The sequence below is a fragment of the Bos indicus genome, chromosome 11 (assembly GCF_029378745.1).
Source record: "Bos indicus isolate NIAB-ARS_2022 breed Sahiwal x Tharparkar chromosome 11, NIAB-ARS_B.indTharparkar_mat_pri_1.0, whole genome shotgun sequence".
In the NCBI taxonomy this organism is placed as follows: domain Eukaryota; kingdom Metazoa; phylum Chordata; class Mammalia; order Artiodactyla; family Bovidae; genus Bos; species Bos indicus.
The window spans coordinates 29830264-29854443 of record NC_091770.1 but is presented as its reverse complement, the minus strand read 5'-3'; the positions used below and the strand labels follow the sequence as shown (position 1 = coordinate 29854443).

The 24180-nt window shown below is 41.1% G+C and overlaps 2 protein-coding genes across 2 annotated transcripts in view; one reads left to right on the top strand and one right to left on the bottom strand.

The window, feature by feature from the left end:
• FBXO11 (F-box protein 11) overlaps nucleotides 1-1413 on the top strand; it is a 112779-nt gene extending 111366 nt beyond the window's left edge. The window contains exon 23 of the mRNA XM_070798612.1: nucleotides 70-1413. Coding sequence (XP_070654713.1) covers nucleotides 70-199 — 130 coding nt within the window. The 3' untranslated portion in view covers nucleotides 200-1413. The remainder of the gene's footprint in view (nucleotides 1-69) is intronic.
• Nucleotides 1380-22760, bottom strand: MSH6 (mutS homolog 6). Its single transcript, XM_019970117.2, has 10 exons — nucleotides 22410-22760; nucleotides 12005-12207; nucleotides 9138-9307; nucleotides 5161-7705; nucleotides 3903-4171; nucleotides 2802-2919; nucleotides 2516-2605; nucleotides 1940-2094; nucleotides 1657-1856; nucleotides 1380-1550 (listed from the first exon to the last, which is right to left on the bottom strand). The coding sequence occupies exons 1-10, from the start codon at nucleotides 22661-22663 to the stop codon at nucleotides 1469-1471; spliced, it is 4086 nt and encodes a 1361-aa protein (XP_019825676.2). The 5' UTR covers nucleotides 22664-22760; the 3' UTR covers nucleotides 1380-1468.
• Between the last annotated feature and the right edge of the window lie 1420 nt (nucleotides 22761-24180).

Here is a 24180-nt window from a genome sequence, read left to right as displayed (position 1 = left end):
TTGCTGTATTACTCAATTGTTTTCCTCTCCTCACTTTCCTAATCTTTGGGTTTTCATATTTTGTTTTAGGTTTTTCTGTGACTGTGGTGCTGGAACACTGTCTAATCCTTGTACGTTAGCTGGTGAGCCTACACATGATACAGATACACTATATGACTCTGCTCCACCTATAGAATCTAATACATTGCAGCACAACTGAATACCTTCCCTAAAGAAAAAGTCCTGCCATTCTAACGTCATAACTTAAAACGTTTTGGGTTTTTTTTTTTTTTTTGAAGATTTAAAATATTTGCCCATGCTACAGGAAGAGACTGTATTAAAAATGGATACACAAGGTCAGTTGACACTATGAAGCTCAAGCTACCAAAAAGAAAGTGGCAATATATTGACTCAGGATCTCAAAGCTGGGTGTTTTAGCATTACTGTGTAAAGACTTTTGAAGGGACAGAAGTGAAGAAAATAAGCTTCAATTTTGTACAGATACCAACTTCTGAAAAAAAAAGCTGGTGTTTTTACAACTAGCATTGAATGCAGTCCAACTTGCAGTAGTACTACTCTTCAATAGACAAGCAGCTTTGTTGCTGCTTTTATGGACGTGGGTACCAATTGCTTTTGTAATATGGTAAAAATGTGAGCTAGCACTTCTGCGTTTATTTTGATTTTTTTTTAACATGTATTCAGATTGAGAAATATGATTTTAATGCTTTAATCTCATGTAGTTTGTTTTTAATTTCAAGCAAAATCTTATTGTACTTGAATGTGCCCTGTTTTGTTAGCACACCTAGACTTGCTGTAACTGTACTCATGTCCCAGTATGTACGTTCTTTCTATGAAAGAGAAAACACTAATCTTAAATTATATCCAGCAATGTTTCTGGTATCCTTTAAGAAAAGTTAAGACTATTATTTCCTTCCCTTCCCTGTGCAGCATTCAAAATCACCCCTAGAAAGAGTGAGTGTTTTAATGAGACTTCCTAGGAAGGGATGCACTGTAAAACAAAAGTATTCTTGTAACTCAGTTTTGTGAAAGGTAAAAACTACTATGTTTTAAAAGTACACTTTAGAAAGTCTCTTCAAAACAGTCCTGTATTTGAACTCTGTTCATAGTTTTTTTTTGAACAGTTTAGACAAATTGCTGGAAATTAAAACAATTTCCCGCATTAAGCTGAGACAAGTATATATACAGCCCTATACAGTTTCATAGCCCCCCCCCCCCTCCATTTATGTGTATTGGTGACAGTGGGTATAAACAGCCTGAAAGTGTATGCATGTACCATAACATCTAGACTTAATATATTGTGGAGTATTCAATAACCATTATGTAGAAGGTAGATAAGAATTAAAAGGGTTTAATTTCCTAGAAAGAAAATGGAAAAATGGTCATTTTTAAAAAATAAAGTTTATTAGATCATAATGTTGTCTGAATTTACCACCTTTGTCAAAAGTGAACTCAAAGCTTGCAATGTAGTCTATAATTCCTCAATCAAAGTCAGCAACTTATGGACAGCATCAGCATCCACAGTAGACCTTTCACTAGCCAAACAAACCTCCCTTAAAATTAAAAAAAATAAAGTTAGTTTGCATTTTTCACAGTGCACCATCCACCCCTTTACTGTTTTTGAAACCGCGTGGTAAAGTTATATCCAATTATAGTTACCGAAATAACCGCAGTGACTGAGTCATCTTCTCAAATTCTCTTGCTTTTCTATGTCCCTTTTGAATAACCTCCTCTGGAAGATTAGCAAGCCTTGCTGCATTAAAACCATAGCTTTTCGGACAGGCTCCTTTAATGAATTTATAGAGGAAGGTAATTGTCTCCTGGCTGGGATCTTCACATTCATTTTCTACCATGCATGCCTAAAAAAGAAAAATTACATGCTGGCAATGGAAGGACCCATTCAAAAACTGACACAATTTTTGAATAAACAATTCATACATACCATGTGTCCTAGGCGCACTGCAACATTTTGAGAATAATCTTCAACTAATGAATGGTAGTGGGTGGAAAACAACGTACGACACTTTATGTTCTCAGCAAGTTCTTTCACAACTGCGTTTGCTATTGCTGTCCCATCGAATGTTGCGGTACCTCTTCCTATGAAAATATACGTAACTGTACATTATACAGTCTGCCATATTACATTCCAAAAAGGACAGGCCTCAGAATTGTTTTAAAATGTACTGAGTATCGGCTTAGTACATCCAAAAGCACTCTGTAACAGGCCCTCTCTAGCTAAAGTAGGCCTTATCAGCCCTTGGAGTTCAGGAATACTATTCAAGTGCCACTATGCTTCAGAAACTTCCTTTTAGTTCACTTTAAATAGCCTTATTATCCAATTATCCCTGTATTATAATTTAAATTTTAAAAGGATTTAGAAATTGCCACCTTAGTGCCAACTGTGGGGGTCTATGGACAAAGGTGGGTATATTCATATTCTTTAAGAAATGTGTCCCTCAGACCATTTTCCAGAAAAATAAGTCTTTGTACTAATGTTTTAGAAATTTTAATGTCTTACCTAATTCATCCACAAGCACCAGAGAATGTGCTGTTGCATGTGTAAGTATACTGGCAGTTTCACTCAATTCAACAAAAAATGTACTTTCACCTTAAAAAAAAAAAAAGTGATCAAAATGAGAATCCTCTTTTAACAGCAGAAACATCTTTTAGGTGTATCATTCGAATCTTATCAACTACCCAGCGGTACTAAAGATTAAATTTTACAAAAAGATTACTTTTAGTATGTTAAAACTTGCATAAATGAATTGTCAAATAACAGAGCCTTAGGTAGAAAAATAACTCACCTGACATTATTCTGTCTGAGGCACCAAGTCTAGTAAACACTCTATCAATTGGTGTGAGCCTACACACTTCAGCTGGTACGTAACAGCCCATCTGGGCCATTATAGCTAATAGGCCAGCCTGTGAATGAAGAAGGAAAAAGTATTTTATGACTGATATTAAGAGATAGAGATATCTATGTATATCCAGAAGACAGATAATAAGCCAAGCTAATAAACATTAATTAGAAGTCAGGCACTCTTAAAAAAACAATCTTCACAATCATGTAGGAAAAGTGAGGCCAAGGGCCTAACTGGCTTTAAAACCTCAGAACATACACACTAACCCACTACACTAGTGATTGATTCTCAACTCTGGCTGAACAGTAGGATTAAAACTGCTGATGCCTAGAACCCACTGCAAACCAAACAATTTCAGAGGATGAATACACCCCAACTCCCAGGTACTTTTTTTGTTGTGCTCTCTAGATAATTTTGATTTAAAATGAAAAGGTTAAAAACCTTTACTGCTCCTCTCCAGTCAGCAAATTTGTATAAAGTATATAATACAGTACAGTAGAATAAGAGGGTCAGCAAAAATTTTTTGTCAAGGGCCCAGTGTCTCTGTTACATTTTTTCTAAACCTAAATCTAAATCATGTTTAGCTCAGTAACTAGCCAACCCCTGACAGGATAGGAAAATACATTTACTGTCTTCCCTAAAAGCAGTTCCCAACAGTTAACTAAAGGTCATGAATTATATTTGTTTTCCTGTATGAACAAGTGCAATGGTTCTAAGGTTTCCTAGAAATGAACCTAATTTAAGAACAAATGTACATTTGTATAATTTTCTTTCATTATGAATACATCTAACCTTCAAAGGAAATGGATGCAAAGTCAGGGCTCATAAAAGTCATGGCCTGAACCAACTTCACCTTCTTAACTGAAGTACTTCCTTTAACATCAGGCAAATATTTGACCAATGAAATGAACACAGTTCATGACTCAAGGAGTTTTCCTCTGCTTACCAGTAAGTCAGTGACTATCATGAGCTTTTTGGGAAACAATGGCTTAAATGTGTAATAAATTCACTCAAAGTTTTGTAACACCGTTTGTAACACTTTACCTGTCTCATAAGTGTAGACTTGCCTCCCATATTTGGTCCAGTAACAAGCACACAATAAGCTTTGCCATTTTCCTCCTCCTCTTCCTCACAGCCTATTAGAATGTCATTAGGAATAAAGTCATCACCAAAAAAAGTCTTCGTAATGCAGGGATGGCGTGATCCTTTAAGGTCTAGAAAGGGAGGAGTATCTTCTTCTGGCAACAGAATTATTGGACGACACATAGGACCATCACCCCCTCGACTGTAGTTGGTCAGGCACAATAACACATCTGGTAAAGAGAGGACAAAAGTGAGGCTTCATTATTTTTGAGATAACCAACAAAGGCCCAACTTCTATAAAAAGTCTTTCAGAAATGCTTTTTTAGTGGAGGTAGCATGTTCCACTTTAGAAAAGGCAGATTTTTTTCTGTAAGTAGACACTGCAGTGACATTGTTCTAACTGCACAGTATACAAACTGCTTTGTTAATGGATTCATTAGCTGGAAATGAGTCATCAGCCTAAATGTTTTACATGTCTTTGTTACAGTACTTCATTACTTCATTATTAAAATGAGAAATAACATCTAGTTTCAGCTTAAGAAATCTATCCCCTCAAAGTAGAAATTGTCAAAACACAGGAAAAAACCCTCAGAACTAAAAAAACACTTCAAAACTCTAAAATAAGCAAAGGCTTCAAAATAAGTTGGCCATGAAGTTTAAAGAAAAAGGAAATTATTTAGGAAACTGAAGAGGTTACGTAATTACAAATACATAAACCTGGGCTCTCAGAAATAAACTCAGAAAAGTAGGTGTGATAACTTGGGCTAAGAGAACAAGTAAAGATTAAAATCTTTTCAAATATGTGTGTAGAGTGTAAAACAAAGGTCAAGGGATAGTTTTAAATTAACATAACATAGTAGCTTGGGACTTCCTGGTGGTTCAGTGGTGAAGGCTCCGTGCTCCCAGTACGGGGCACAAGTTCCATCCTTGGTTGGGAGCTAGAGCCTGCCTGCTGCTGCAGCAATCACAAGTGCCACAACTAAGACCTGCAGCAGGTCTTAGAACCTACTGTCCTATGCACCTTTCAAAAACAGCTGAAAAGCAACATTTCTCAAATACTATAAATTCAACTGAAATTTGATCAAAATATATACCCATTACTTGAGTTTAGGGTTATGAGTCAATGGGGACTTTCCAGTGGGCTATAATTTCAATATAAAACTGGCACCCAGGGCATCACTAACTAAAGCTTTAGGAACAAACCTGTTGAAAGCCTTACCCAACACTGCGATGCACTCCACAGCAGCCTGCCAGTCCTTGTAATTTTTATCAAAGTTATAGAACAGTCGCCTCATGCAGTCCTTTAATGATGCGTCTCTCCGTTCTTCGGCATTTATCAGATTACCCAACTTCTTCTCAATTGTTTTGGTCCAGTATCGTTTACAACCCTTTTTGGTGGATTTCAACTCATATTCTTCTGGCAAATTACGGGTGATGAAATTCTCTGGAATTTCCAACTGGTAACGATTCCTACCAATTCCCCAGTAAACTATGGTTCTACAGCCAATTCGACTGCGCTGTTTCTCCAAGTATTCCAGGAGGCTCTGTTCATTTTCTCTTATGTCAGCAAGAGCTTGGTCATAATCAGAGTCAAATCCTGCTTTGGGAGTAATCAGTCCAGTCTTTCGAGCCTTTTCATGGTCAAAGGCTGTATCCCATCGGTTCAGTTCTGAAGTCAAATCAGGAAAGCGCCCTTCAGGACTTTTTGTCTGCAGAGTAAGGACCTGCTTGAGGATTTTAGACTTAAAGTCATCAATGACTTCTTCCATAATCCCTATAATTTTACATATTACTTTGAATCCTTCCAGAGCAGAAAGAAAATCAATAATCTTTTTTTTGCTGTATGTGGTTTCTTCATACATTATAGCCCTGCTATCTGGGTGGTTCTGGCTCTTGAGGGGAGACCCAACATTATGAATTTTACTCAGGAGTCTCTCAAGGTCTGGAAGCTTCTTAAGAAGGTCTACAACCTCAGAGATTTTGTCAGGCACAACCATTAGGTCTTCTATGGCATCCAGGCGATCATTGATCGCATGAGGGTTACAGAGTGGGGCACAGAGCCACTGCTTTAAGAGCCGTTTACCAAAGGGAGTATGGCAGGTGTCAATCTTCTCTAACAAGGTCCCTTCAGTAGAACCGTTTGTTCCATTCAGAAAAATCTCCAAGTTGTTTAATGTCACAGCATCTAGCACCATTCGTTGATTGGCTTTAGCAAAGACAGCACCAGGTCTTGTAGCATGGACCATGTCAGAATCCAAGGGAACATATTCTTCAAAATTAGCCATTGATAAAAGCTCCTGATCAATAAGGCATTTTTTGAGGTAGAAGACACAACCACCAAGAGCAGAGAGGGCTAATTCACTCTTCTCTCCTGGTGTCAATCCAATAGAATCTGACTCCGAGGTCATACCTTTAAGCACCTGGGGTAGCATCACCCCACCGTCCTCATTTAACTTGTCTGTAAAATATCCTTCTTCAAGGAGAGTTCTCAAAGTTTTGGCTGCATCCCAAAACTGGGAGCCCGGTATCAGACCTTCCTGAAGAGAAGAGGATAATGAACTCTTGAGAATCATCTTAGTATCCATTGAGAGATTTCCCTTCTCAAATAAGACTTGTACTGGAGGATAGTGTGCCACTAAAGTCCTAAACCTGGAACAATGGCGATCATCTGAAAACTGACCTATGAAGAACCTCCCTAGAGAGGTATCAACAAAGCATACTCCATACACGCGAGTGTGGCCAGAAGACTCCTCTTCTTTCTCTTTGAGGCTAAGAAGGTATTTACTGTAGTTCTCCGAGGGGTCACCTTCCAGCACACTGTAGGTCTGTGTACCCTTCGTAATGATCCTACAGATCTCCCTCCGCACCACTCTGTCATACTTAGATATGTGTGCCATTTTTCGGCATCGTGCCTCCATCATTTCTGGGGTCTCAGTCTGTTCTACTCGTGCTACTTTATAGCCCTTCTGGACCAGGGAATCTGAGTATCGGCCAAATGCAATTTCAGGGAAACCAGAATGGGCCCAGTTGCCTTTCATGAATACCAGCCCTAGTTCACTGACCCCAATAAGAGCATCCATGTGGTACATCTCATAAAACTTCCCCACTTTATAAAATATGACCAGATCAAAGTTCTGAGACTTAATTTGCCACCACTTCCTCATCCCAGGAGTACAGGAATTAAGGAAATCCTCGGGCACATAGAGTGTGGATGCATCAAAATCAGGGTGATCAGGCCGCCTCCTGTGCACATCTCTTCTCTTTTCCTCCTTAAGCCACTCTAAAGTTTCATGATACCAGACAGTGGGGCGATTACTGTCATCACATCCCCCACTAATGTGGACTTGGGGTTCAGAATTTTGAGGGACAGAGAAAGCACTCAAAGTATTCTTGGTTTCTGATGAAATGCCAGTTGCTCGTTTGGTGGCTGAAGGCATTTCCTTCCTTGAACTCTTCCTCTTGAGGGAACCATTCCCAGTTACCATTCTCTTCCGCTTTGGAGCAACTTTGACGGGGGTGTCCAGGCCTTCACTATCACTGTCCCCCACGCCACTGCTTATTTCATCACTGCTTGCTTCCTCCTTAGTGTCTGGCTTGAATTCCACATCAGAGCCACCAACGTCACTCTCAGAGTCTGATATGACCCTTCGTTTTTTTATTTGTCGGCTACTTCGTCTGGATCCTTGCACCTTTGGCCTCACTTCCTCTTCACTCTCAATGTCATTTTCCTCTTCACTCTTATCTGATGTGTAAGTGGCACCTACCTGAGAGACAAAGAATATTTTAAAATATAAGAGTAAAATTTGGAAAAATGACAATATTGCTAGGGAATCTCTCTCAATATGCTACAGCTTCATATATCAAGAGAAGAACCCACCTTCAGAAATAAACTATTTTCTTTCTCAATGGATAGCAATTTCAGTTTCACCTAAAATTAATACAAATATCACAATACAGGATTAAGTGATTCTGTCATGAGAGTTCTTTCCTATTCAATACTAATTAAGTCCTTAGGATGACCATACATGACAATACCCATAGGTGATGTCCTCATTAACAGTCACAGCTGTAGAAAAAACTTGTCTTTCTTCCAGGGTCATCTCTCCTCTTACAGTTGAACATATAAAGTTTACCATTCTATAAATTACTTACAATTAAAAAAAAAAAAAAAAAAAAACAGTAATCATTCTAGTTCTAGTCCTTGCTCCTCCACAAACCAGCTCTATTTTTTTTCAGCAAGCCACGTTCAGTTCTCATAGACCTCCCTCATATGTAAAGTAGTTACACGGTTAAATGATTTGTCATTACTACCCAGATCTAAACATCTGATTAATGTTATGATCCCTGGTCTCAACCTCAAAAATAAGATTAAAAACATTTCTTTCTCTCTTTTTGTTTTGGCTGCGCTTGTTCTTAGTTGCACTAATCGGCCTTACTCGTTGTATGTGGGCTCTTAGTTCCTGATGAGGATCGAACCCAGGCCCCCAGCTCTGGGACCACCACTGAAGTGCCAGTTTCTCTTAAAATATGTATTTTATATGCCTATCTCATATAGAATAGAATAAAACAAAATCAAGCAGCTTATAGATGACTCTGTTTAAGCACATCTCATTAATTTACTAAATTAGAAAATAATGTTTAAGTATACCCATTATTTGTTCATTTAAGATTTAATTCACTGAAAGTGACAATTAATATTTGAAACCAAGGTTGTCTTTCAACTTTTTCTTACCAATCTAAAATACAACAAAAAAGCACTAGAACATAAAACTGGATAATTTCCACACCCTCATACAGAAAGTTACTATCAGACACCACAATCAATTTTATCACCATGTCCCACTGTCCCTAGCTCTCTATACTGGTTACCAAAAGGGTATTCCCTCCTATAAGCATGTGTGTTTCCAGCAGACTTGAGAACTTAAGTAAAAAAGGGTGCTAGACTGCTGAGGACTCTAAGTAATTGAATATGATCAGAGGTGTAAGAAAATGTGTGTATGAGTACCAAACACAAGCTCCGGGAGTCGGTGATGGACAGGGATGCCTGGCGTGCTGCAGTCCATGGGGTTGCAAAGAGTTGGACATAACTGAGCAACTGAACTGAAATAAATAGGAAATTACCACTCTAACATGTCCCTCCCTACTTTTCAACATTTTCCAAACAATAGTAACAACTGCCTGTTAGCAGTGTCCCACCTCCGTCTCTTCTTCCTCCTCTGGCTCTGAGGGCTCATCACATACTGCCAACTCAAGCCTCTTAATCTTGTCTTTATTCAAGGCTTCATCTGCACGTTGCATTGCTCTGAGTATTTCAGGCTTTGCACTATAAAAATGACCTCCTTTCTGGGCTTCCTTTGAATGTGAACCTAAAAAACAAACATGTATTTATTTATAAATAAGAACAGTTCGCTGGACATTTGGCTCAATGTATAACACTTGCCCTAACGAACAAGAATGATAACCATCAAGGTGTTTTGTTTTGCCAAAGGCGCATGGGATCTTAGTTTCCCGACCAGGGATGGAACCTGTACCCCTGCAATGGAAGTGCAGTTTTAATCATTAGGCTGCCAGGGAAGTCCTTCAGGTATAATTTTTAATGTCCCATTATTTTTGATTGATATAGATAAGATCAATAAAGCCTTCACAGAAAGAATTTTCAGGGTAAAACTATCAGTGAAACTGGAATTACCTATTTTACCTCCTGTAAGTTACCTTAATTGTTGGTTCACCCAGGACCACTCTCTCTTCCAGAAAGACCTCAGACTGTGGACCCTAAAACCATACCTCTTCGGGTGAGGCATAAGATGTAAAGGAGATTTGAGACCCTTTTTAAAAGACATTGCTTAAGGAAGGCAAAAACTACACTGTAACTTAAATGAAGCAATGACATTAACAATAAGTTTGTTCCCAAGGTAGGTAGTTAGATAAGACAGATTTTTTAAAAAATTCTACTCTAAGGAGCCCTAAATTTTGGGAGGATAATAACCCAGGACAGACTTTAAAGTTTTTTCAAAACAGTTGCATCAAAAATGTCTTGCTCTGTTTTAAAGTAAAACTTTTCCTTTATTCATTTCATTTCAAAGAGCTATAGTATTAAATGACATGTCTATCCACTGAGCAAAAGGTTAGATATAGACAATTATAATGGTACAGAATTGTTTTAATTCTTTTCCAAGAGGCCTAACTAGGAATGTCTGTTTTCTTCTACCTGAATGTAACAGCTGCAAATCAAACCTGAATTTGTCTAACAGATCCAAACATTACATTACTCCCTCCTTTCAGTATACTAAAACTGATGGGACATCCTAAATTTCCATGGAATTAGCAACTTTTATGAGCTGCCTAAAACAAAGCTGCAATTTCTTATTTCTCTAAAGAGCTGCACCAAAACTACAAACTGCAGCAGTCAAAATCATTAAGAGTGGCTGTGAACTTTCCCAAAGTGCCTGTTACAGCTGTGCTCACCCTGCCGATCTAGTATCAATCACCACCATTCCCCAAAACCTCTAATGCAAACTACAACCCTAAGACCATCCCCCCGACCAAAAGCCTACTGTTTTCATGCACACCTCTTTGTGGATTTATTCACATAAACGTTTTGCAACAATTCGGAAATTTAAAGGGCAAAGAGCAATATGCACATCTTTATAAAATAATTACAACATAAACTTTTGATCTCTTTTTAGTCATCTTTTGCCAAGGCTTGGTTTAGCATCTCAAAATTAGTCCTGGAAAAAGACCTCATTTATCATCTGGTCCAACTTGCATATAAGCAAACAGAAGTTACTTTGGCCAAGATTATACAGCAAATTAATGGAGAAGACTAAAGTAAATTATCTTACTCTGTTCTCGCCCTGCACATCAGGTTTCTACACAGGCCTATCTGCCCTGCAGGATGAGGAGTGATACGACCAAAAGGGCATGATTCCCAGGCTTCTGGGAAACTGACCACTGTTCTGATTCCAAGATACTGAATTCAGCAATGTCCTAGCCAGGGGTCTGAAGATAATGGAAAAAACCTGTGCATGCCCAGGATGACATGCATCCTGCAGTCACCCTGCACATGCACTGCAGGAGACTGACAAGGTGCAGCCAGCCTAGGTGAAACCATACGCGCAGGACTGCTGATGTCTGTGATAAATACGGCTGGGCCTGGGAAGAGTGAGTCAAGGTTCCGGAAGTCTAGTTCTGATGTGAAACTCAACTCAGATGTGCTCATAAGGTGAGCATTTTGAAGCCAAGGTCGCATGCTTCTCCACCTGTCCTAGAGTATGTCACTGATCTATATGTTCTGTATCTTGGCTACACTGTCTTTCTTTTGGAACCTTTTAAGATAGGAACCGGAGAAGGCAATGGCACCCCACTCCAGTACTCTTGCCTGGAAAATCCCATGGATGGAGGAGCCTGGTAGGCTGCAGTCCATGGGGTCACTAAGAGTCGGACACAACTGAGCGATTTGACTTTCACTTTTCACTTTCATGAATTGGAGAAGGAAATGGCAACCCACTCCAGTATTCTTGCCTGGAGAATCCCAGGGATGGGGGAGCCTGGTGGGCTGCCGTCTATGGGGTAGCACAGAGTTGGACACGACTGAAGCAACTTAGCAGCAGTAGCAGCAAGATAGGAACACTTTTTTTCATGTCTGAATCTGGCATTGTCATCCATCAGGAGATCCAATCATGAAGTCCTTTTTCCTTTAAGGGTTTGAAGTGAAGTCGCTCAGTCGTGTCCGACTCGTTGCGACCTCATGGACTGTAGCCTACAAGGCTGCTCTGTCCATGGAATTTTCCAGTCAAGAGTACTGGAGTGGGTTGCCATTTTGATATTGCTATAAGTCGCTCAGAAGGACAGAAATAAAAATTCAACTCCACGCTACAAACTGGCCAAAGATCAGCTACATCTTATCCTTTTCCCATGCTAGAAGCTTTTACCACACCCACTCTTAAAATTTATTGGAGTAAAATATGCTTAAATCCACTGTGTAGGAGACACGAACATTCAGACTCACATGTGCGTGGGTTCTATCTTACAAACATACCCAACCTGCAAAGTAAATCTCTTACCTGTATATGGCTTTAATAGCCTTCTGCTAACCCAGCCCCGTGTTGGGCTGTCATCAAAAAACTGTACATGAACTCGGGCAGACTTTCCTTTCTCACGGATGAATGTTCCATCAAAAGGGTGGTTGTAAACCAGGCAAGGCCACCAAGGGTAACCCTCCATCTTGGCCCAAACCAAATCACCTGGTGAGAAGTCACAAGAACTGCTGCCAAGAGAAAATACATAATTTGGTTAATACTTTGTTAAGTTACATTAAAGGCAATTACGACAAACAAGCAGTTCTAAGGAAGGTATCTTAAGACACCTTTGAAATTTTCTGGCATTAATATTCAGGCACAGAAATTCTAAAACTAATGATTTTTTAAAATCAAATTTTCAAGTCATTTTTAAAAATCATAAGCAAATATCACAAGACAACACAAATATAATGGTATTAAAGTTAGAAATTATCTCACAATTATTCAAGGTTTAAAAACTGGCAGAATTCTGATAGACTGGTAATAGCAGGAAAAAGACAAACTCATTGTACATGTGATTCAAATTATTACATCTGTACTACCACATGTATACATTAGGAACAGGATCTGACCCAAAGTATTAATAAAATATCAAGCATAATGCCTAGGCAAATTTGCTATACTTACATTAAAAATTATTTCATTAAAACTTTGCTCCAATGTATTCCAAATACCCCAAAAGCCAGCAGACTAATACCCCTAGCCCATCCCTAAAAATCTAGTTTTGTGGGAAAACTTAAGAGGTAAGTATGTACTGTGCCCAAAATAGTTGTGTACACAACTAGTTGTATAAATAAACCTACAGAATCAACAGGAGATCTAATCTTCACAAAAACTGACTTAGCCCTGAAGATTTCCTGAGAAAGGGAGAGGAGGAGGAGAATTATACAAGAGTCCCTCAGTGATAGAGAGGCCGCAACAACTATAAACCCTGCTCCAGTAGTATATAACCATGATTTTCTAAGCCTGCTTAAAGGTTTTCACTGAATAATGACAAATATAAAATAAGTACATTACAAAAGAGAATATTTCAGATATTTTAGAACAATCAGTTAAGGCCACCTTATTCAGGCTCAATCATAAAACTGAAGTATTTCTTTCTTCAAAAAATGTGGATGTGGAAATCCCTATGCTAGACAGAAAAGAAACCAGAACAGGAGCATGGCTTCAGCTGGTGCTTACATCCAGGGCCTTTAAAGTACATTCTTCTTTCAACTTAGAAAACTGTAGTGACCAGCATGAGTTTATAATTATTGCTGTCAAACACCACAGGGGTCATCTTCAAACAGGGAGCTATGTCTGCACAATTCAGGTATCTTAAGTGTTTCCTCATTACTAACATATCCATTTGTTAACAGGAGACAAAGATCCTTATCTCTGTGTGGAACTGTCAAGCAGGCTTTCCCTTAACTTAGCCGGGCAACCACTTAACCACAAAGTCTATCACACTGGGATCAGGAAACCACAAGCTTTCCTTGTATGTTAGGTCCTGAAGAGTACCCTAAATTTGTACCCTTTTCTGTTGCTAAAAGAGGAAAATAACCTTTGTCCATATATAAATACACTATCAGAATGGAGTCTGAACTCTATGACAGTAACTTCTAGAAGACTGACCAGAGAGCAAATACATGTTATGCCAATGAACACGTCTCCTCATAGGAAGCATATGTCTGGCTGTAAAGTCTTCAGACATCAGACTACAAACTGTTGGCCAAAGTCGATTTTTCTGACAGGAACCAGTAAGGATACTCATCAGTCCAGCCTGGCTGCCCTTCATCCCTTAAGAGATGAAATTTGATGTGTACATCAAGAAGCCTGAACTCATCACTGGCTAGTCTGAAGCAGTTCCTCCCCTAGGTGAGCTCAGGCTGGCCAAAATGGAGTCAGGTTGCCAGAATGGAGTCAAGTTCACGAAGTGTTCAGTTGCTCAGTCATGTCCAACTCTTTGCAACTCCATGGACTGCAGCACTGCAGGCCTCCTTGTCCATCACCAACTCCCGGAGCTTGCTCAAACTCATGTCCATTGAGTCAGTGATGCCATCCACCCATCTCATCCTCTGTCGTCACCTTCTCCTCCTGCCTTCAATCTTTCCCAGCATCAGGGTCTTTTCAAATGAGTCAGTTCTTCGCATCAGGTGGCCAAGGTACTGGAGTTTTAGCTCCAGCATCAGTCCTTCCAATTCAGGACTGATTTCCTTTAGGATGGACTGGTTGGATCTCCTAGCTGTCCAAGGGACTCTCAAGAATCTTCTCCAACACCATAGTTCAAAAGCATAAATTCTTCCGCACTCAGCTTTCTTTATAATCCAACTCTCACATGCATACATGACTACTGGAAAAATCATGGCTTTGACTAGATGGACCTTTGTTGGCAAAGTAATGTCTCTGCTTTTTAATATGCTGTCTAGCTCGGTCGTAGCTTTTCTTCCAAGGAGCAAGCATCTTCTAATTTCATGGCTACAGTCACCATCTGCAGTGATTTGGGAGCCCCAAAAAATAAAGTCTGTCACTGTTTCCATTGTTTCCCCATCTATTTGCCATGAAGTGATGGGACCGGATGCCATGATCTTAGTTTTCTGAATGTTGAGTTTTAAGCCAACTTTTTCACTCTCCTCTTTCACTTTCATACAAAGTGTTAGTGCTTTTAAAAGTGAAGACTGTTTTCCTTGCCCATGTGAGGGTAAGGACTAAGGTATGGCTAATTCAAAGGTAGCTATTTCATTACATACATGTCTATAAAAGTTACACATTCTTTAGAAAAGAGTTAGCACATCAGGGACTTTGACAAGAATGAACATCTTGGTGGTACATTTGCAGTTCAAGGGATCAGGATGCCCCAAAACTAACAATTCTGTTTTATCTCTGTGAAGCAACAAAGCACTTGCAAGTATCTCAGATGTCTTAGAAACTAAATATGTAGATCAAAATTCTTAAGCAAAAAATATGAGATGGCCACACTTGCCTCCTGAAAGTTCCTGTCTGTCCTCAATTAAGAGTAACTCAAGTTTCCAGCTGAGACCCAAGACATGGGAGAAAAAACTTTGAGTTCTATACCTTTAACAGTACTAAGTTAATATAGTTTTTATCCCAAAGGAAATCTGAGCTTTCTAAGACTGTTACCTTAAAACTGTCATTTGTATAAAAGCGAACAAACTGTACAACAAATTGTAAAACGATGTTCAAAGGTTTCAAATTGACATAGATTCCTTTCCAAGCAACCAACTTGAAAATGTAATGTCTTTAGGGCTTCTCTGGTGGCTCAGTGGTAAAGAATTCACCTACCAATGCAGCGGACATGGGTTCAAGCCCTGATCTGGGAAGATCCCACATGGGGTGGAGCAACCAAACCCATGCACAACTGCTGAGCCTGTACACTAGAACCTGCCTGGGAGCTGCAACTGCTGAAACCCGAGTGCCCTGAGCCCATGCTCTGCACAGGAGAAGCCACAGCAATGAGAAGCCGGCACACAGTGCAACCGGAGGGGCCCGTCCTTGCCACAACTAAAGCAAAGCCTTCACAGCAATGGTAGCACAGCCAGAAGTAAATAAACAAAGAATTTTTAAATTTTAATGTCTTTAAATGTATTTGAAAAGCAAATAAATGTGCATCCTCACTAGAGGAAGAAACACATAAAAAGCTAATTACAATCATCAGATCTGTAAAGCTAAAATGCCATCATAAACTGAATTGTTTAAAAACAAAATTGTTTTTTTAACATCACCTCACCCTAAACATAAACTTATACTTTCAGAATCTTATGTATAACTTAACTCTGCTGTTAAGAATTGGGCCGGGTGGGGGAGGCACGGGCGGAATGCATTCCCTGGTGGTCCAGTGGTTAGGACACAAAGCCTTCACTACCTGGAGCAACCAAAGAAAGAAAGCAGAAGTACACTCTAAATGCTAAGACTAAAAATACAGTTTAAAAAAAATGGATAGTTTCCCCAATGTTAAAAGGCTTTTCAGAAAAAAATTCTTTTTAATCTACTGACTTTATATGTGCAAATGAATTCTTTAAAGTTAATTTAAAATTCTGATCTCTAGTAGTTGTGCAGTCTCCACAAAATATCAAAATAAAAGGAACATAAATTTTAATCCATGCAAATATTCAGACTTTTACCAATACTAATACCTATTTTAAAATATCTAACTATAACTTAAGCATGGGATCACAGTGGAATGTACTATAATTTGAATATCTGCTATTTTTCATACACTGATCCTTAAAGAGCCAGAGGACTTTATAAAATCAGAGATGGATACAAAGCCAGAGATGGCTCTACTTGAAACTTTATTTAACAGTCGTATTCAGACTTCACTGTATTTTAACATTTGGCTCCGTTTCCTGACAATCTTAATACCTTTCTCTTTTCAGATAACTAGGGCTGTGTTAAATATTAACAAGGATCATCAAACCCTATGCAATGCAAATCCAATTTGAAAATATCTAGGCCAAAAAGTCACTTTACAATGTAGAATGGTTCTTCTTGGAGCCCAATGTGAAATCCCAAAATAAATACAGGAATTAGCCTATAAATTAGCCTACTGTCGGGAGCTGTGTTAGGCATTACTGACAAAATGGAGGCACGGCCCCAACTCCCTCTCCTTGTCCCGAAAGCACGGACCCGGGATGAAGGAGTTAGGCCTTGTGATTCTGACTTGTTTTTTCCTCTCCTCGGCTGAGTTGACTGAAAAGAACATTAAGGTGCTTACTGTTCTTGAGAGGAGCATAAGAAGGCACAAAGCCTTCTGCAGCTGTGCTCAGAGAATAATTCATAAAGTTAATCATTGACATTCAAGGTTCCAGGATGAGCACATAGGCCGCAGCTTGAGGCCATGGGAGGAACTGCTATCTGAAACCTATTTGTGAGGGAAATGTTTATGGCAAAGGAATTTACTGAATTTAGGGCTTAGGAATAATTAAGATAGTTAGAAGCTAAAGATTTAAGGAATGTTGTAATGTTAGCATATTTTACTACAGCTGATAGAAATAAGGCATTTTGGAGATATTAGTGGTTAGAAGCCTTTTTAGAGAAAGTGAGCTCAGGATACTAGGGGCAAACAGGATTTAGAAAGATAAGAAATAAACTGAGGAATGTGGTATGCAGCCCAGACATTAGCATGAGTTACAGTGTATTCACAAGGACACATGAGAAGTAGATAAGAGAATCTATGAGGCAGGAACTCCTTCTGAGGGGCAACAATGATTTATGGAGACAACAAATCTGGGTCAGTGGGAACTGAAAATGTCAAACCTCTGACCTAATGCTTTTATAAAAGTATAAAAGAGAATCTTAAGCTTGAAATAAATATGCAGACCAAGAAATATGAATGAGAGGCTCCATCAATACTCGCAGACACTCCTTCAGGCTGATTCCCTGGCTGCTGGAGCTGGACTCTGGCAGCCTACTTTATAAATATGATTCGACTATGATTTTACAAGCGGTTTTTGTTTTCTGGCTGTGCCACACACCTTTGTGGGATTTTAGTCACCCGAGAAAGGACCAAACTGGGCCCTTGGCAGTTAGAGTGTGGAGTCCTGACCACTGGACCACCTGGGAATTCCCTTGTTTTTAAAATGATAATGTATCTCAAATGTTTGATATTCTTGGGATTTTTAAAGACAGCTTTAAAAAGGTAAGAGGAAAGGTGACAGCTCAGAAAAACAAGTGTAAAACATACAACTAAAACACAACTTCACACCACTAAAAATAAGAAATGACTTAATAAAGCTAAATATATATGAACAATCTTACACTTTTGCTTTAAAAAATGCCATTATTTTTGCTCCCTCTTCAGCCCATTACCTTGGTGTCGATTATTACTTGTGCCCCAAATTTATAAGCAACATTTCTGTCTACTTTTTAAAACAGAATCAGTAGATACAAAAGCAATGCTAGAATTTGCTCCTATAAACAATAAACTTAGACTGGCTATGTGTAAAAAAAAAGTGTGTATATAAACACAAGTTTCACAAAGGTGAACATACTCTCAAGCCAACTATCAGTGTTTGTATCTACTTCTCAACGTAGAATATTAGAGTAGAATTCCCCAACCCTCAAATAGCTAATGAGAAAACAGAAGTAACCAGAGAAATTATTACCAAGGGCTCCCATCACACCTACCCACCTACCCATCTACCTGCACCTCTCTGCCCTTCACCTGGCTTTCCTTCCTTCGGCTTGGATAACTATGGCCATCTATCACTTATGCGTGAGGTCTAGGACAACCATATAAATTATCATCCAAACTGGCCTCTAAAACTATTTCCTAAATATTATTAGAAAAGAAGCCTATAAAAAACTAAAACCAGGGCTCTTTGGAAAGCAGCTCAAGGAGCAGGGACAACTGATAATCGTCATCAGAATGAAAGTTCTGAGATAATGTTAAAAGTTATAAACGCCAGCTTAAAAGAGGCTCCTGCTGGCCAAATTAGTGTAACAAGTTCAGCACCTTTTTAGTTATATCAATTAAATAAAATTAAGTCTGTGAAACCAAGTCCACCATGATACTTTTTTAAAAGCCTGAATTCTTTTCTTACAAAAACTAATATCATTACATTAAGTGTGATATTATTTAGAATATATTACTATAAATAGATTTAACTGTATGAAAAGTAGAAGGAAAGGCACCTACAACTAGGGCTCTTAGGGGAAAAAAAAAAAACCTTGTCACGGTCTGACACACCACTCCTATAAATGAATACAAGGCACACATTTAAAATTTTTTACTGTCCTCATTTCTCATAATCAACAGATAATTATTTAAATGAGATTGCAAAAAATAAACCAGCTAAGATTTGCTTTAAAAATCCAGATTAAAAAAAAAATTAAAATTAAAAAAAAAAATCCAGATTTAGGTAGTCAGAAGCCTTCCTCACAGCTCTTTCAATTGTCTTAATAAGCTAGAGGGGACTTCCCTAGTGGTCCAGTGGTTGAAATTTCACCTTCTGATGCAGGGGGTGTGGTTTCCATCCCTGGTCTGGGAGCTAAGATCCCACACGCCTCCTGGCCAAAATACCAAAACAAAACAGAAGCAATATTGCAACAAATTCAATAACGACTTAAAATTTTTTTTAAAAGGCTACAGAAGAAATGAAGTACTGAGAAGCAGGCCCAGAGTGCACAGACATACATCCTGCAGCCATTTACTCAAACTGATGTCACCTCAACTGCTTCCTCTTTCTCAACCCAGGTGAAAAAAAGACTTTTGCATCACACCTGACAAAGACACTAGGGGAAGGAAAGAAAAAAAGACAAAACACGTTAACACTGGTGCACAAGAGGAAACTGAATGACAAATGACCACTGAAAGATGCTCAACTTCTTCCAACTGACCCCTAGGAAAAGTCCAAACGTTTCTGTAGCCCATAGCAGAGACTGGATCTCCTCATACCTAAGGCTCCAGCCTCCTGTCTTCATTCTCAATTGGCAGGACCCTCCTCTTCCTGCACCAGCTTCCTAAAACCCCCTCACCTCTACAGCAGCTGAGCTAACCTCTACTTACCTATCCTCTGGTCTCAGCCTTAGAGCTGAAAGCCTACCCAGACCCATACATACCCCATCCTCCCCCCAAAGTGAACAGAGCTCACCGGCTCTGCTCCTGCTCTAAAACTGCCTTTTTGCTTGTCCTATTCACTCTTGTATACGGGTTCCACAACACCCAATACTGTGCCTGCCAGAGGAGGTATGTTAACATTTATTAAGTGAAGGCCAAATCTATCTAATGAATGGAGAGCTCTTTAGAAACCTAGAATCAAATGCCAATTTTTCCTGAATACCCTGAAAGCAGTCCTATAGACCTAGTAGGTGGTCAAGTGTAAACAATATTATTCTTTTATAAGTCTTTTATGAGTTTCCAAAATTCAGACCTAAAAAAAAAAAAAACAAAAAACTGCATATGCTATTCAAAATATAAAGCACAACCATACAACAAATAATTCCATTCATTTAGAATGGATGCAGGAAGAATCAATTCAAGTTTAGATGAACGTTAATGCTTTGTACATCTCTTACCATGCATCCATTACAGAGGATGCCCATGTAGGGAAGGAAAAAAATTATTTCGGAAAAATATTTAATTTTCACTGGAGTACAATTGATTTACAATGTTGTGTTAGTTTGTGGTGTACAGCTAAGTGAATCAGCTATACTTATACATATAACCCTTTTTTAGATTTCCTTCCCATTTAGGTCACCACAGAGCACTGAGTAGAGTTCCCTGAGTTATACAGGAGGTTCTCAATAGTTATGTATTTTATGCATAGTATCAATAGTGTACATACACATCAATCCCAATCTCGCAATTCATCCCACCCCCAGGGAAAGTATTTTTCCGTCTACCCATCTGAGTTCTTGGCTGAGAAAGGGAACCTGAGTAACACTCCTGGAGATGGCCCACGTTACCACCTTAAACCTCTGTCTTCAGCTATAGACAAAGGAAAGATAGGGGGCCGGGGAGGGAGACCAGGGAGGTTACCAAGAAAAGAATAAAAAACAAGGCTATGTTTGTTATTAAGATTTCAGTTCAGTGCCTATGGAATCTCCCTTTTCTTCTTTGTACAGAGAGGCAGGCATCCTTACAAATGGAGATTTCCCTTTTAAATGTAAATTTCCCTTACAGAAGAATAACTTCTACTGTTCTCAAAGCTTCTCCCATATCTTCCCCTTCTCAAAAAATACTCAGCTCAAAATAACCTCTATGCCAAAGACACATTCTGGGGTGGCAAATCCTGCCACTTGTCGGGCAACTACATAAACTTCCTGAGAGGGTCGCTTGGAGGAAGGTAACACTGTAATTACAGCCGCACTTTGAAAAATCTGTGGGACGCCTAAAACGCAAGGCATTCGAAATCAACTACTCAGCTCTCTGATCTTGAATGTGTGCTTTTTTTTTTTTTTTTTTTTGTACCACTATTTCACCCTTTCAGACGGCTGCCATTACACTTTATGCCTAATGCAATACATGGGATACAGTAAGTGCGAGCTTTTCAAAATGTCGCCCGCTACTTCAACAAAGGCCAGCCAAACCGTGAAACACCACCAAACTGCCTAGGAGAGGAAGCCACCGCCGGGCAAGCTTCCCCTTTATCACGTTCGTATCCCTCTCCCAGAGCCCTATCAAGGCCTTTGGGGGCTCTCAATTCAGGAAAAAATTACAGTCCCACATCCTCCCCTGAAATCCCCAACAAAAGATGCACTATTTCGGGGAGTGCTTTCGGTCTAGTGGTTAGGATTCCGCGCTGTCACTGCCATGGCCCAAGTTCAATCCCTAGTCCCCGAACTTAGATCCCGACAGCTTTCCTGGTGAGGCAAAAAAAAAAAAAAAAAAGATGCACTATTTCTTAAACTAATATTATTTTCAACTCGCATAATACTTCCAGGTGTCAAAATTAACATTCAGCTTTCCATCAGTTTTGATGCATATGCAATCTATCTACACGTTGACCCAGCTTGGTCCCTGCACTTTCTGCTCCCCGCCCCTGCAATCCTAACTCGGACCAATCAGGCCCCTTGGTTTACCAGCTGACACACCCCCGCGCTCTAAACTTGCTGTCCACTCCCCAGTGTTAGTCGCTCAGTAGAGTCTAGACTTTTTGCAACTCCAAGGACTGTAGCCCACCAGGCTCCTCTGTCCATGGAATTCTCCAGGCAAGAATAATGGAGTGGGTATCCATTCGCTTCTCCAGGGGATCTTCCCGATTCAAGGATCGACCCGGGATCTCCCGCATTGCCGGCAGATTCTTCACCGTCTGAGCCGCCAGGGAGGCCCCAAGATTCCTACAGAAAGTAACACTCACCCACCCCAAGAGCCTACACAGCCACCCCGCCAGAGGCTTCGCATCCGAGGCTCTAATCCAAACACCGAGGGTGTTCCTCGAGCAACTAGCGGGCTCGAAATGGACCATCCCGGCTCTGATGTGGGAACATCCTCCGGATATCCCACTCGAAGCACGCCGCGCCCCGACAACCTGCTGGTTCCCGGCGTCCATCCCTGCCGCGGGCATTCCTCCTTCCTGCCACCCCTCCCCCGCCCGGGGCAGGCGCCACCCCTCCCTCGCCCAGAGGGCGCACCGCGCGCAGCGCAGGCCAGCTCTTTTCTTTTCCCGCCCCACCCCCCAGTACTCCCTTCTCCCCTTTCTCCTTCCTACTCCAAGCACCTTCCACTCCTCCTCCCGCACCTGGCGGACTTCTCCTCCTCCACCTCTGAACTAAGTGCGTCCTGCCCTCCCTGCCAACCCCCTCTCCTTGCACGGCCGATTTCCTCACACCCTGTTTACAAGCTACACCCCCAATTCTCCCTGCAGCCCCACCTCCTCCGAGCCCAGGGCTTGGACGCGCAACCCTAACCCAGCGAGGCCACCTCCCTGCACCCCCCCTACGCCGCTACCTGGCGGGGACCGCAGGGGATGCCGACTTCCGCAGCCCTCCGTTGAGGTTCCTGGCCTCGGCCCGCGACGTGGTACCCGCTAGGGGCTCAGGCCCGGCCTCGTTCCAGGCCGCATCCCCGCCTGGGGAAGGGGAGGCCCCGGTGGCAGCGGCGGCGGCGCTGCTTCCACTTGAGGCTCTGACGGGGGCTTTGTTGGCATTATTCACGGCTGGAGACTTAGGGAAGAAGCTAAACAGCGTGCTCTGTCGCGACATAGCCACAGAGGCCGAGGCTCAACCGCTCTGTCGGACAGAGCCACTAGAGGCAAGGCAGCTACCGCGCGGGGCCTACTGGCGGGAAATCTGGGGGGAGGTGCGCTCCGCGGGAGGAACTCTGGCCCCAGCGGCCAATCGGCAGGCGCCTGGGCGTGCGCGGGCGGCGTCACTGGCGGCGCCACTGGCGGCGCGCGTCCGACCCCGCCCCCTCGGGCGCCAAGAGACGTGGGGAGGGGCGGGGTCACCCCGCCGCTGCGCGGGCCGTAGCCCGTGGTGCTGCCAGCCGCTCGCGACTAGGCGGGTACCGCTCGGGGCTGGATAGGACTGGAAACCTCGACCCACATAGAACCTGGCGCGGCTGCGGGGCTCCTCACCTCGGAAAGACGTTCGTCTTTGAAAGGGAATCTAGAGTCACCGGAGCTGCGATCACGTAGGGGCCGGTGTGTGCAGAGTGCGTGCACCGCCTAGACAGTACAAGGAGGGTAAGCCCAACGGTCACGGAAAGACCCCCTGCGGAGAAACGCCTGCCAGCGCCTGCGTGAAAATCCTGCGGTTAGATTCCATACCCAAAGAACCGGGGGGAAAAAAAAAAAAAGATCCAGACTTCCAGACTTAAATCAGCAGATCAAGTCTTCTGTTCACTTTCTATTCGCAAAGCATTGCATATAGTAGGTACTTGAATTTTACAATTGAATGCTAAGTGGCAGGTCCTGTAAGAGTTTATGGTGTATTACCACTTACACAGCTTTCCTCTTACGGGCAGCAATCAAATCCAATCATTTTATATAGATTAATTAAATCCTCTCTGTAACCTGTGAGTTAAATACTTCTGGTCCAGTGTTCCTTATCTGAACTCTTGGGCCAGGTGTCTGAAAATGCAGGATTTTTCCTATTTTAGAAAAGTCACAAGGTGTGAGTAAATTCCTATTCTCCAAATTAAAGAAAGAAATTGGAAGACTGACAGGTCTTTGGCCCTAATCCCAGGCCCTGAATAAGTAACTATGGAATCCAGAATCCCAGAAACCAGCCCCAACCAGCAACAGCTGTGCTTTGGTACAAACACATGAAGATCCCCTCGTTGCTTTGTTCAGGAATCTGTTCTGCCCTGCAGTACTCCTTTCTAGGCATATAATAAAGTCAGTTTTGTTTCAGAAGTAGTATTTGGAATAATCCTTATCCCTCCATAAGGATAATACAGGACACCCTCAGAGAATCTTGAGGCAATACCCTGAAGTCAAATACAATATTCCTTCAGCTGAAGGACTTCCCTGGTGGTCCAGGGGCTAAGACTCTGCGCTTGTAAGGCAGGGGAATGGGTTCAATCCCCGGTTAGGGAACTAGATCCCACCTGCTGCACCTAAGAGTTCATGCTCTGCACCTAAAAGATCCCACATGTCACAGCTAAGATCTGGTGCAGCCAAAATAAGTAAATATTAATATATACATATTCCTTCAGGAGAACATATGCATATTCACACTAAGTGGGATAAATACAGACTAAAAGTAGCCTCAGTTTA

Excerpts from the sequence above, each read along its gene's own strand:
- MSH6 (XM_019970117.2), bottom strand. The coding sequence starts at position 22,663 with ATGTCGCGACAGAGCACGCTGTTTAGCTTCTTCCCTAAGTCTCCAGCC. Across the intron at positions 2,095-2,515 it reads GGTGCTTGTGGATGAATTAG|GAAGAGGTACCGCAACATTC; the intron begins GTAAGACATTAA and ends ATATTTTCATAG. Across the intron at positions 1,551-1,656 it reads CAGTCACTGCGGTTATTTCG|GGAGGTTTGTTTGGCTAGTG; the intron begins GTAACTATAATT and ends TTTAATTTTAAG.